Source organism: Hemitrygon akajei, chromosome 11, assembly GCF_048418815.1.
Source record: "Hemitrygon akajei chromosome 11, sHemAka1.3, whole genome shotgun sequence".
NCBI classification, from domain to species: Eukaryota; Metazoa; Chordata; class Chondrichthyes; order Myliobatiformes; family Dasyatidae; genus Hemitrygon; species Hemitrygon akajei.
In genome coordinates, this window is record NC_133134.1 from 68,504,819 (window position 1) to 68,517,732 (window position 12,914).

Consider the following 12,914-nt stretch of genomic DNA (forward strand, 5'->3'; position numbering starts at 1 on the left):
TTCCTGTAATTAAGTATTGTAAGATTCCAGCAAGCAAATGCTACAGGTACTGTAAATAATGTGTGTAAACCATTAGCGCCTAGGTTAGTGTCTAATAAACTCAAAGATTACATTCTATTTCAGCAAAATTATATTGATACCTTTAGATGAACTTCTAAACAATATAATATCAACTTTCAAACAATGCTGCTGTTGGGGAAACAACAGGATGGCTTTAGATAGAAACTTATTTCATTCATAACATAAACCCCTGGTCCCAGTCCCGGCCCTCCACCACTACGATGTGTAGGGAATTGGGAAATAAACCTCCTACTAGTTCTTTATCAACTGAAAACTAAATTACCCCATAAAACCCTATAGTTTTTAATAATGGAAGACAATTTTGTGAATTAAAGTTACTTTCATAACTTAAAGTGTTTAATTGAAAACTGTCAACCCCCAAAGCTAGTATTGCAGCTTGCTTTCTTTCACCCTTGTATGCTTCACATTGTAAAAGAATGTGTTCAACTATTTCATAATGTTGCCAACATCTACACACCCCAGAATGATGTTTTCCAACAACATACAAAGAATAATGAAGTATATAATGCCCAATTCTGTCAAGTCAATATAATTGCTTCCCTTCTTGTTTTACCCCCTTCTGCCATCAATCCCACAGTTTTATGTATTCTGTAAAGGTACCCTCCCTTGCGCCCATTATCTCACATGTCTTGCCATATTCCACTAATTCTTAGCCCTTAGCTTCTGATTTACTGAGTGGAAGGTTTATATCGACAGATGAACTTTTAGCAGCTTTTTTGACTGAACAATCAACCCACTCATTCCCCTCAACACCTCTATGTGCAGGGACCCTTAAGAAGAGGACATGTAGACTAATACTTAAAATATCAAATGAAGTTTGAAGAGCTTCCAGCAGTAAATCAGACCTACTTCTAGAACAACCTGTTTTAGGACCAATCAAAGCCAAAAAAAAGAATCTGTGCAAATTATAACTTAGTAAGGACAGATTTCCTCCACCCACTGTAAGCCCAAAATTTGGCAACCAGCTCAGCAGTATATACTAATAAGTACAAATGTTTGTAGTTAGGAAGACACTTCTTTATTGTTACTGTAATTTGGGCACAAAAACAGCCACACCAACATTCCCTGTTAAATTATCTTTTGATCCATCAGTAAAAATGGTTAACATATCACAATAATTCTCCTTAACATACTGATGAACCAACAGACTCTCAGGCATATCAGGATCCACCTCTGGCTTCCTGCCAGCCAATGTGCTTTTATTGTTCTACTTCCTGTCTGCACAGAAAGTGCCCTAATACAAACCAGAAACTGCTCGTTGAAATGAAAGCTGCGTGTGCTGAATCACATAAAAAAAACTAAGTGAATTGCCTGAAGGGCAGAACAAGCAGTATGCTGGAACTTTGAGAGTTTCAGGGGCAGAAGTGCAATTGCTGTTACTAGGGAGAAGTTGCTTAGGAAGCTGAAAGGATGAAGGTAGATAAGTCACCCGGACCAAATGGACACACACCCCAGGGTTCTGAAAGAGGTGACTGAAGAGATTGTGAGGGCACCAGTAATGATCTTCCAAGAATCACTAGATTCAGACCCATTTCCAGAGGACTGGAGAATTGCAAATGTCATTCCACTCTTCCAGAAGGTAGGGACGCAGAAGAATGGAATTAAGAGGCTAGCTGGCCTGACCTCAGTAGTTGGGAAGATGTTGGAGTCGATTTTTAAGGATGAGGTTTCTGGGTATATAAAATAGGTCAAAGTCAACATTGTTTCCTTAAGGGAAAATTTTGACAAATCTATGGAATTCTTTTCGGAAATAGCAAGCATGACAGACAAAGGAGAATCGGTCAACATCGTGTACTTGGATTTCCAGAAGTCCTTTGACAAGGTGCCACACACGGTTGCTTAACAAGTTAAGATATTAGCATGAATAGAGGATTGGCTGATTGGCAGGAGGCAAAGAGTGGGAATAAAGGGAACCTCTTCTGGTGGCTGCCCATGACTAGTGGTGTTCCACAGCAGTTGGTGTTGGGACCACATTATATGTTAATGATTTGGATGACAGAATTGATGGCTTGTGGCCAAGTTTGCAGATGATACGAAGATAGGTGGAGGGGTAGGTAGTGTTGAGGAAGCAGGGAGGCTGTAGAAGGACTTGGACTGATAAGGAGAAATGGCAGATGGAATAGTGTCAGGAAGTGTATGGTCATGCACTTTGGTAGAAGGAACAGAAGTGTAGACTATTTTCTAAAAGGGTGCAAAGGAACTTAAATGTTAAATTGCAAGTTGGATTGGTGGTGAGAAAATCCTCATTTGGAGTTTTGTGAGCAGTTTTGGGCTCCTTATCTAAGAAAGGATGTATTAACATTGGAGAGGGTTCAGAGGAGATTCATGAGAATGATTCCGGGAATGAAAAGGTTATCTTATGAGGAACATTTGATGGGTCTTGAGCTCTACTTGCTGGAATTTAGAAGAATGAAGGGGCTTCTCATTGAAACTTTTCGAATGTTGAAAAACATAGAGTGGATATGGCATGGATGTTTCCTATAGTGGGGGAGTCTAGGACCAGAGGGCACAGCTCCAGAATAGAGGGACATCTGTTTGGAATGGAGATGAGGAGGTATTGAGTTCATTGTTGTAGGTGGCTGTGGAGACCATGCCATTGGATGTATTTAAAGCAGAGGTTGATAGGTTCTTGATTAGACATGGCGTGAAAGGTTATGGGGAGAAAGCAGGAGAATGGGGTTGAGAAGGAAATATCGGTGTCTCTGTCTCTCTGTCTAACTTCCTGATCCTCTGCCTATTAGAATTTTTTTGCAACTCTCTCCATTTAGGAAATATGCCTTTCGTCTATTTTAGCAAGGAAAATAACAGAAATTCAACATTTTACCACATTATATTCTATTTGCCAGATCTTTGCCTATACACTTAATGTAACAATATCCCCTTTGTAGTCTCATCACCACATTTTACATTCCTGTCTTACTTTGTTTCATCAGCAGCTTTAGTAGTAATGCCTCCAGTTGCATCATCCATGTCATTTTATAAATTGTAAAAGTTTGAGGCCCCAGCAGTGATCCCTGTTACATATCATTCTTTACATATTGCCAACCAGACAAACACCCATTCTGTCAGTTTCACCTGCCAGTTCTGTATCCATGCCAACATATTGCATGTTATACCATGAACTTTTATTTTCCACAAAACTACATTGCACTTTATCAGGTGTCTTCACCGTTAACTCTCAATCTTGGCTGAATCACTTTGCAATTGTGTTTGTGGTTTAAGATGGTGTAACGAGTTTCTGGTACATTAAAAAGATGCCATTTTTATTGCCTTAAGGATTTATTTTCCAAGGTTATAGAGGAAATAGTGTACACAAAGTGGTACAGGAAAATCACAAGATTTTTCCAAGTTATGGCACACCTGTTCTTTGGTCTTCAGTTTTAGTTTAGCCTTTTAAAGTTAGCACTGTATTTGGAGATTTTTTTTGTCTAGTGCTTTTTTTTAAAGAATAAGTTGGTTATCAATATCTCTTGCCCTAATTCAGGAGTGTTCTGAAGATAACAATTAGATTAGATTAAACCAGGCTCTAATTTTAAAGCTGGATATTATAGGGTGAAGAAATGGGCTGAAATAGGTGAAGGGGTTCCACTATGTTGAAACCCTGGAGGAGAAAGAAATAGAAGATAAGTCTGTGAACTGGTTTCAATGCTGTGAGACTACGTGTCAGTCAATGCTGTCGGTTTTAACTGTTTTAAATTTGGTTTTTCAGGAAGCAAGCAAAGAATTTGAACGAAATATTTCAGAAATGGTTACAACTTATATTGAAAATGTCCAGGCTTTATATCCTTTTATGTGAACACTTCATTCTCAGTGCTTTAACCTGGGGAAATCAGAGAAGTTTATTGATCCTATAAAACCAAATGTAGGTGACCTATCATGGACTGTATCCACTTCATTTATTACTTCAGAGAACACTCTATGATGAACAAATGATATTGCAGTAAAACTTTAAGATATTTATCCATTCTCCCATCTACTTCATGAGTTGTCTGAATCTCACAAAAGGATCATATTGCAACCTTCAATGCTAATGAAGTGCTTACATAGAAACATAGAAGAACTACAGCACAATATAGGCCCTTTGGCCCACAAAGCTGTGCCGAACATGTCCTCACCTTAGAAATTACCTAAGGTTACCCATAGCCCTCTATGTTTCTAAGCTCCATGTACCTATTCAAGAATCTCTTAAAAGACCCCATTGTATCCACCTCCACCACTGTCGCCAACAGTCCTTTCCACACACTCACCACTCTCAGCGTATAAAATAAACCTTATTCCTGACATCTCCTCTGTACCTACTTCCAAGTGCCTTAAAACTGTGCCCTCTCGTGCTATTCATTTCAGCCCTGGAAAAAAGCCTCTGACTATCCACATGATCAAGGCCTCTCATCATCTTATACACCTCTATTAGGTCACCACTCATCGTCCACCACTCCAAGGAAAAAAGGCTCAGTTCACTCAGCCTATTCTCATAAGGCATGTACCCCAATCCAAGCAACATCCTTGTAAATCACCTCTTCACACTTCCTATGGTTTCCACATCCTTCCTGACCAGAACTGAGCACATTACTCCAAGTGGGGTCTGACCAGGGCCCTATATAGCTGCAACATTACCTCTCTGCTCCTAAACTCAATCCCACGATTGATGAAGGCCAATGCACTGATTCTTTCTTAACCAGACAGTCAACCTGCGCAGCAGCTTTGAGTATCCTGTGGACTCGGACCACAAGATCCCTCTGATCCTCCACACTGCCAAGAGTCTTACCATTAATACTATATTTTGCCATCATATTTGACCTACCAAAATGAACCACCTCACACTTATCTGGGTTGAACTCCATCTGCCATTTCTCAGCCCAGTTTTGCATCCTATCAATGTCCCACTGTAACCTCTGACAGCCCTCCACACTATCCACAACACCCCCAACCTTTGTGTCATCAGCAAATTTACTAACCCATCCCTCCACTTCCTCATCCAGGTCATTTATTAAAAATCACGAAGAGTAGGGGTCCCAGAACAGATCCCTGAGGCACACCACTGGTGACTGACCTTCACGCAGAGTATGACCTGTCTAAATCACTCTTTGCCTTCTGTGGGCAAGCCACAAAGCAATGTCCCCTTGGATCCCATACCTCCTTACTTTCTCAATAAGCCTTGCATGGGGTACCTTATCAAATGCCTTGTTGAAATCCATATACACTACATCTACTGTTCTACCTTCATTAATGTGTTTAGTCACATCCTCAAAAAATTCAATCAGGCTCATAAGGCACGACGTTGCCTTTGGCAAAGCTTTGACAAATGTTTACATTATCATCAGTGGTGGTTTTCATTTAACTACATTGCCAATGGGCCACTAGTCCAAAACAAAAGCCCTTTTCATCTTTTGACATTCTTCAGTTCAGTTAACTTTGAGCTTTTAATTAATTTTAATTCTGCCCTTGTCATCTGAATCAGCATTATACCACTTTAAAATTTAGGCATGTAATAACCACCTCCAAAACTCTCTATAACTATTTACATATCCAGCTTATATTATGTCATTTTAATTCAGCAGTGTATTGGCTGAATGCTATTCTCTGAGGAGTGTCATATTTAGTTCTGATTGAAATACAGCTTGGGAACTATTTTTGTTTCCTTTTTTTTCCCCAACACAACTATGTTAAAACTCATTCAATTTAAGAGCATTTGAATCCAACACTATTTGGTTCCATGGTAATAGTAAAAACATTTGATGCAATTTTTAACTTTACCCAAAATAAAAAGTATAGATGCATTTATTTTTCTGTGTGCCTGCTGTTTAAAGCCATTCTCTTTAATGCAGCTTTTATTACAAAGTGCTGAAGCAGTACAGGTAAGTGTAATCAGAAAATTTAAAAATAATCAGCCTGTGCTGGAAATCTGAAATACTATTAGAAAGTGCTGGAAACACTCATCAGATCAGGCAGTTTCTATGCAGAGACAAGCACAGTTCAGATCTGGGAACTCTTAGGTGAAAGAGAGGACGAACATTACAGTATTTAATTGCACAGGAGGTAGGAGTACCGTGGGGGGAGGGGCGTGGATTGGATAGGAAAACATCTGATAATGTGAGACCAGGGCTACATGGGGTTAAGCTGTAAATAAAATCATCTACATTGGTTTAATGGGGTCAATTAGAGGGAGAGAAAACAAACATAAAAGTTATGACATTAGTGGCTAGCTAATGGGAAAAGGATGAGCCAATATCCCAAATGGACTGGCTATTTCCAATACAGATAAATTGAGCTGCCTTAAATTGTAGAAATCAGAACAGTCCAGAAGCAAGCCTACAGTGGAAGGTGAGATGCTGTTCCTCGGGTTACATTGTAACAGTGCAGTAAGTCACAGACAGAAAGGTCAGAGTGGGAGTGGAATAGAAAGTTACAGTTGCAGGTAACAGGAAGCTCAGGGTCACCCTGTGAAGCGATCATCATTTGCAATGTAAGAGAGATCAGATTGTGAAGATTGAAAGCAGTTCAACAGTTGAGAAGTGGAGTACCAGGATTCTCCCAGAAGATTAAAACATACACAAATCACAGATCCCCATCTTGTAGCAGAAGCCTGCTATGTTGAACCTGAATGAATAAAGTTCTATTTCATTAAAGCAAGAGTACAAATCTACAACACACACACAAACTGCTGGAGGAACTCAGCAGGCCAGGCAGCATCAATAGAAAAGAGCATAGTTGATGTTTTGAGCTGCTGAGGGGTCTTGGCCCGAAATGTCGACTGTACTCTTTTCCATTGGATATGTACTCCCTTCATGATCAGTTTAAAGATGGCATTATCACCTTTTAGTGACAATTAAGATCTGTTGCCCCAAAACCACACCACTAAAAATTACTCACCTACCACCCCATCAGCCTCTGAGTCCAAAATATAGTTCTCTGTAATTTCTGCCACCTCCAAAGGGATCCCACCACCAAGCACCTCACCTTCTGCCCCCCTCCTGCTTTCCGCACGGATCGCTCCCTACATGACTCCCTTGTCCATTCGTTCCCCCCCCATCCCTTCCCACCGATCTCCCTCCTGGCACTTATCCTTGTAAGCGGAACAAGTGCTACACCTGCCCTTACACTTCCTCCCTCACCACCAGTCAGGGCCCCAGACAGTCCTTCCAGGTGAGGCGACACTTCACCTGTGAGTCGGTTGGTATTGTATACTGTGTCCAGTGCTCCCAGTGTGGCCTTTTGTATATTGGTGAGACCCGACGCAGACTGCGAGACCGTTTCACTGAACACCTATGTTCTGTCCGCCAGAGAAAACAAGATCTCCCAGTGGCCACACATTTTAATTCCACGTCCCATTTCCATTCCCATTCTAGTATGTCTATCCATGGCCTCCTCTGCTGTCAGGATGATGAAGCCACACTCAGGTTGGAGGAACATCACCTTGTATTCCGTCTAGGTAGCCTCCAACCTGATGGCATAAACATTGGTTTCTCTAACTTGCGTTAATGCCCCCTCCCCTCTTACCCCATCCCTTATTTATTTATATATTTCCCTTTTTTCTCTTTTCAGTCTTTTTTCTCTCTCTGTCCCTCTCACAATCACTCCTCGCCTACTCTCCATCTTCCTCTGGTGCTCCCGTCCCCCTTTCTTTCTCCCTAGGCCTCCCGTCCCATGATCCTCTCCCTTCTCTAGCTGTGCATCCTTTTTGCCAATCAACTTTCCAGCTCTTAGCTTCATCCCTCCCCCTCCTATCATTTCGGATCTCCCCCTCCCCTTCCCACTTTCAAATCTCTTACTATCTCTTCTTTCAGTTAGTCCTGACAAAGGGTCTTGGCCCAAAACATCAACTGTACTTCTTCCTATAGATGCTGCCTGGCCTGGCATTTTGTGTGTGTGTTGCTTGAATTTCCAGCATCTGCAGATTTCCTCGTGTTTGCACCACTAAAAATCAATTCATTCAGAATAAAATGGAACATTTGTTTTCGAATTAAATAATAATTTATTGTATTTGCAACTTTAACATAACCTACAATAGCTCAGTGCCGGGACATGGAAAACCGTAACCATGAGAACATGTTAGAAATTGCTATGAGCAGTTACGACAAGATGGGAAAGAGTGATGGGGATGAGGAAATGCCAGAGGAACTCCGAGCTGTAAGAGTACTTTCATGTTTATTTCTGAAAAAAGCAAAAGTTCTATTTTGTTAAGCCTTTGATACTAAATATTAATCATAAAATTCAATGTTTGATGTTCTCTCTTCCATTCCCTGGATCCTTATTGAATATGGGTGACTTGTATTTACATGCCTCTTCATGATGTGTGAATACACTTAAAAGTGCGGCACAGTGGTTAGCACACACTTTATAGTACCAGTGACCGAGTTCACTGTAAGGAGTTTGTACATTCTCCTTGTGACTGTGTGGGTTCCCTTGGATGCCCTTGTTTCCTCCCACAAGTTGTACTGGTTGGTGTGTTAATTGGTCCTTATAAATTGTCCTGTGATTAAGCTAGGGTAAAATTGGGAGATTGATGGGCAGCAAAGCTTGAAGGACCAGAGGACCCACTCTGTACTGCATCTTTATATAAAAAAAAAAGAGAGCACCATCTTACACCCGCCCCCCCCCCCCCACCTTTCCATAGCATCAATCTAACACAAGAGTCCACAAATTGGTAGGTTAATTCACTACTGGAAATTGTCCTTGGTGTGCAGGTAAATGGTACAACCCAGGATGAGTTGATGAGAATGTGGGAAGAATATGAAATAGGATTTTTGTGGGATTGGTATAAATTAGTTTTTTATGGTCAATGTTGACTTGATCGGTCAAAGGACTTGTTTCTGAACTTGTCTGTGATTCTCAACATTAAATAGTGACTCCAATCATATTAATCAATTTACTAGGGAAACCCGGGAGAACCCAGTGAGAATGGGTTACTATTATTATTACTATTAATAATTATTAATAGTAAGTTGAGGCTAATGGCAATAGATGTTCTGTCAGGAAATCTAAAAGAACTGTCAGTGATAGGAGAAGTATTTGCTGACTACATTAGATGAAAAAGGGTGATGGGAGGTTTATGTTGAATAATTTGGACACCTTGCGGAGAAATGTGTGCTTTGTAACTTTTCAGCATTTCAAATCCAGCCTCATTCTCTCTGGATCAGTCAGATGTAATATCGGAGGATCTATAAGCACTCTATTCCTGTACTGTTCTATATTCGAGTCCATCCACCCTGGTGTCCATTGTTGTGGGTTCTTTACCACCAAGGTCCTTCCTAATTACATACACCTTCCCACTGAGCTGCAACACAATATTGCAGCTGTAACTACTACCTATTCCAGGTAATTCAGATTCCAGGGCTTTCAGAAGCCTTTGAGTAAGGTTAGTCAGTTTAGCTTTACTGAAGATTAGTAAAAGGTAAGATTGGGTGACCATTCCAATACTGTTTAATTAGAGAGGAGGAGGAATTGGGTGTAAAATGTTGGCCATTACAAGGATGGCTGGTTAGCCACTGGTAATTATGTGAACAAATTAATTGCCAGTCACATGGTAAGCATCAGAATCAGGTTTATTATCACTGACTTGTTTAACATGAGATTTATTGTTTTGCAGCAGTATGGTACAAAAACATAAAATTACTCTAAATGACAATTAATAGCGCATGAGAAAGAAATAACAAGGTGTAGTGTTCAAGGATTTATGGCCCATTCATAAATATGGCAGAGGAAAGAAGCTGTTTCTGAATCGTCCAAGAAGAGCAGAGTGAACTGCCTCAATGCCTGTTACCCTGTAGCACTAGCATATAATGTAATGGCATGCTTTTGAAAGGCTTGTCATAGCTTGAATTGATTCCTGTCTGAGCAAGGACCTGGATCTACTGTCTATTGCCTCAACAGGTTCACAGCAGAAGCAAACTCACTGGCTCTTCACTCGACCTGGGACCATCTGCACAACAGCAATACCCAAACAAGCCTGCTGTTTAGTAATTACCATTCAGCATTCAACACCATCATCCCCTCACTATGAATTAATAAGCTTCAAAATCTGGCCCCCTGCAACAGGATTCTTGACTTCTTTATCAGGAGATGAGTTAGTGTGGATTGGTAATAACATTCCTTGCTAACAATCAGCACAGATGCATCTCAAGGATGCATGCTCAGCCTACCACTCCTCTACTCTTTCTATACTCGTGACCATACGGATAGGCACAGCTCAAATGTTATCTATAAATTTGCAGATGACACCACTGTTAGCAAGATCTTGGGAATGAGATGGATCAGTTGTTGAGTGGTGTTTTAACAACAACCTTGCACTCAACATCAGTGCGACCAAGGAATTGATTGTGGTCTTGAGGAAGAGGAAGTCAGGAGAACACATGCCAGTCTAATAGAGACTTATCCAAAAACATAACTGGCTATAATAGCTATGAGAGGTGGTTCAACTAGGTACTGAGCAAAGAGGGATGAATACTCTTGAACTGCAGGCATTTCAGTTTTTGAGTTTTAATTTTACATGCTTTACAACTTTCCCTGTTTTGGGGCCCTGTTGTTGAAAAGGAACATGTGATAGACAAATAAAAATTCTCAGTTAAATTGATCAAAATCCCTGGTTGTATTACTCAACACCATCATCCCCTCACTACTAACAAAGAGTTGGGGCTGGCTGAATACTCTTTCAAGGCACTGTAAATGACTTGCATGTTGTATATACTCCGTTGAAACATCAGTAACATTTACTTTCTTTATGGATAACTGTTGATATGAAATAGAATGCTTCACCACTAGTAATAATCACAAAACATGCTTTAACATAAGATTTTATTCACATGCCTTGATTTTGAATGAATTATCATGATAAGTATTGTTCACTTTATTATTAGTTCCTGTGCAGGTTAACAATTTATAATGAATCCAACTATCCTCTCTTTAACCCCATAGCCAATGGCAAACTAAATAGAATATACCAATTTCCAGAAAAACACCTATTGGGACTTGATGTTTAAAAAGGCAAATAAAAATGCAAGTTTAGTTGAACATTTTGATTTTTTTATGCAGCTCTTTATTGATAAAGATACAGTTATGAATACAATTAATGCATCACATGACTTGCATCTGCTTAAGATTGACAACCAAGAAGACAAAATGGTTACAAAGGCAAATGCCTGGCTCAGGGACACAATTGAAAAGGTAAGGATGGATAAAATGCTTTAGTTCTGCAAGTTATTTTTCTAGAGTTCAATTCAGATGAACAGAATACACTGAGGATAGTGAGTGAGTGGTAATGAAAGCTTAATGTAATTTCATTTTCATCCACAGTAATTCCTATGACAGGTCAGCAAAATATACAGAAATATGCATTTTTACAAACACCTTTCACAATCTATAGACTTCAAAAATGAAATTCTCTTCTAGTTACTTTTGTAAATATATAAAACTGGTTTCCACATTGCTAGATCCCACAGTGATAATGTACTTGATCTGATGTATTTCTGAACCTGTTAATTGAGGAATGGATATTGGCAAGGAAAAAGAACTCTGCTTCTCTTCACAATAGTGCTCTGGAATTTGTTAAATCCCATTTCTCAATTTAGTTTGTCTGAACTTCAGCCAGTACCTATATGACAGGTAGCACTCCCAGTTCTTTACTCAAGCAGAAGATTCCACGGTGCAAATTTAATGCAAAACCTTTTTGATGATAATTATAGCTGGTTAATGTAGTATCAGCAGGTTTATGGGGAAAATACTAATTCCAGGGCTTCACTGGACAAGGAACCGCAAAACACCCATTCTCTTAAAAACTATCATTGAGCCTTGGTAGAGGAACTTATCTCAGGTGAGGATAAAATCAGATTGGGTTATGACACCTCATACCTAAATAGTCCTTCCACTCGAGCTGTATATTGGGTGTGCTGGTGGGAAAAAAACATCCAGCATCTGTAATCAAATGTGCAGACCATTAGTTTCAAGGGTTAAAAGAAAATTGAGGATAGGGTAAAGACACAGTGAGTGTACTTAACATTCTCCAATTCTGTCCTGCTGGTTTTCTTCCATGGCCAGTTAATTTCTAGTCTGAGCTGGGAACATGTGCTTACAATGGTGGGAATAAAGGGACAGGAAAATGAGAAAATCAGGGCAATTGTAAATAATTGGGTATCTCTTGCTAATTTATAACAACTTTGGTAGTACATGTCACATACCAAAATGAGGAGATGCTCCATCAAATCTCAAGATGTTTAGTCTTCTTCCCACATAACCTTCTAGAAGCGGCAAAAAATACAAGGCTAGTAACGCAAAACTGCCGAGGATCACTTGGCCTACCTTCTCAAATAGATTAAAGAAAATTAGATGGGAGGAATGTACTTCAGAAAACAACAGTGATATTTGAATTTACAATTGAGTAACATACTTTTTGTTTGGCAGCTGCACATGGATGAAATAGCCCGCAATCGTAAACGCATTCTGGAAATTAATGTTTACGTTAATCACTGGCGGGATGAACTAGATTTCCTTGAGCTTCAGGATGTGTAAAGTGAAGGAAGAGTGGTTTGTATTTTTTTGTGAGAGTTGTATTTCAATTTCCTCAGATCACCTCAGAACATTTAATCAGAAATAGTGATTTAAATGTGTTTCTACAGCTAGATAGCTTCTCAACATCCATTATTGCCTGATTGTTTGCAGCCATTGTGTCACAAGATCAATTTCTACAACCTAATGATGCAAAACAAACTCATTACAGGTGTCCCTCCAATTAGTCAGCCATTTCCTGAAAACTTGTTTTACAAAATGTGTCTAGTTTAAAGGTTCAATTAGAATGTAACAAATAAGCATGCTACATCTTTTTTAATAAAACCATTCTTTTA

General features: G+C 39.6%; 1 protein-coding gene across 3 annotated transcripts in view; it reads left to right on the forward strand.

Annotated features, from left to right (window-relative positions):
* Positions 1–12,914, forward strand: part of drc3 (dynein regulatory complex subunit 3) — a 65,263-nt gene extending 52,349 nt beyond the window's left edge. For 2 of the 3 annotated variants that reach the window (XM_073061021.1, XM_073061023.1), the window contains 4 exons: positions 3,791–3,861; positions 8,085–8,208; positions 11,110–11,241; positions 12,475–12,914. In XM_073061021.1, the coding sequence (XP_072917122.1) occupies positions 3,791–3,861; positions 8,085–8,208; positions 11,110–11,241; positions 12,475–12,582 (435 nt within the window). In that variant the 3' untranslated portion in view covers positions 12,583–12,914. The other variant, XM_073061022.1, reaches the window with a different exon arrangement.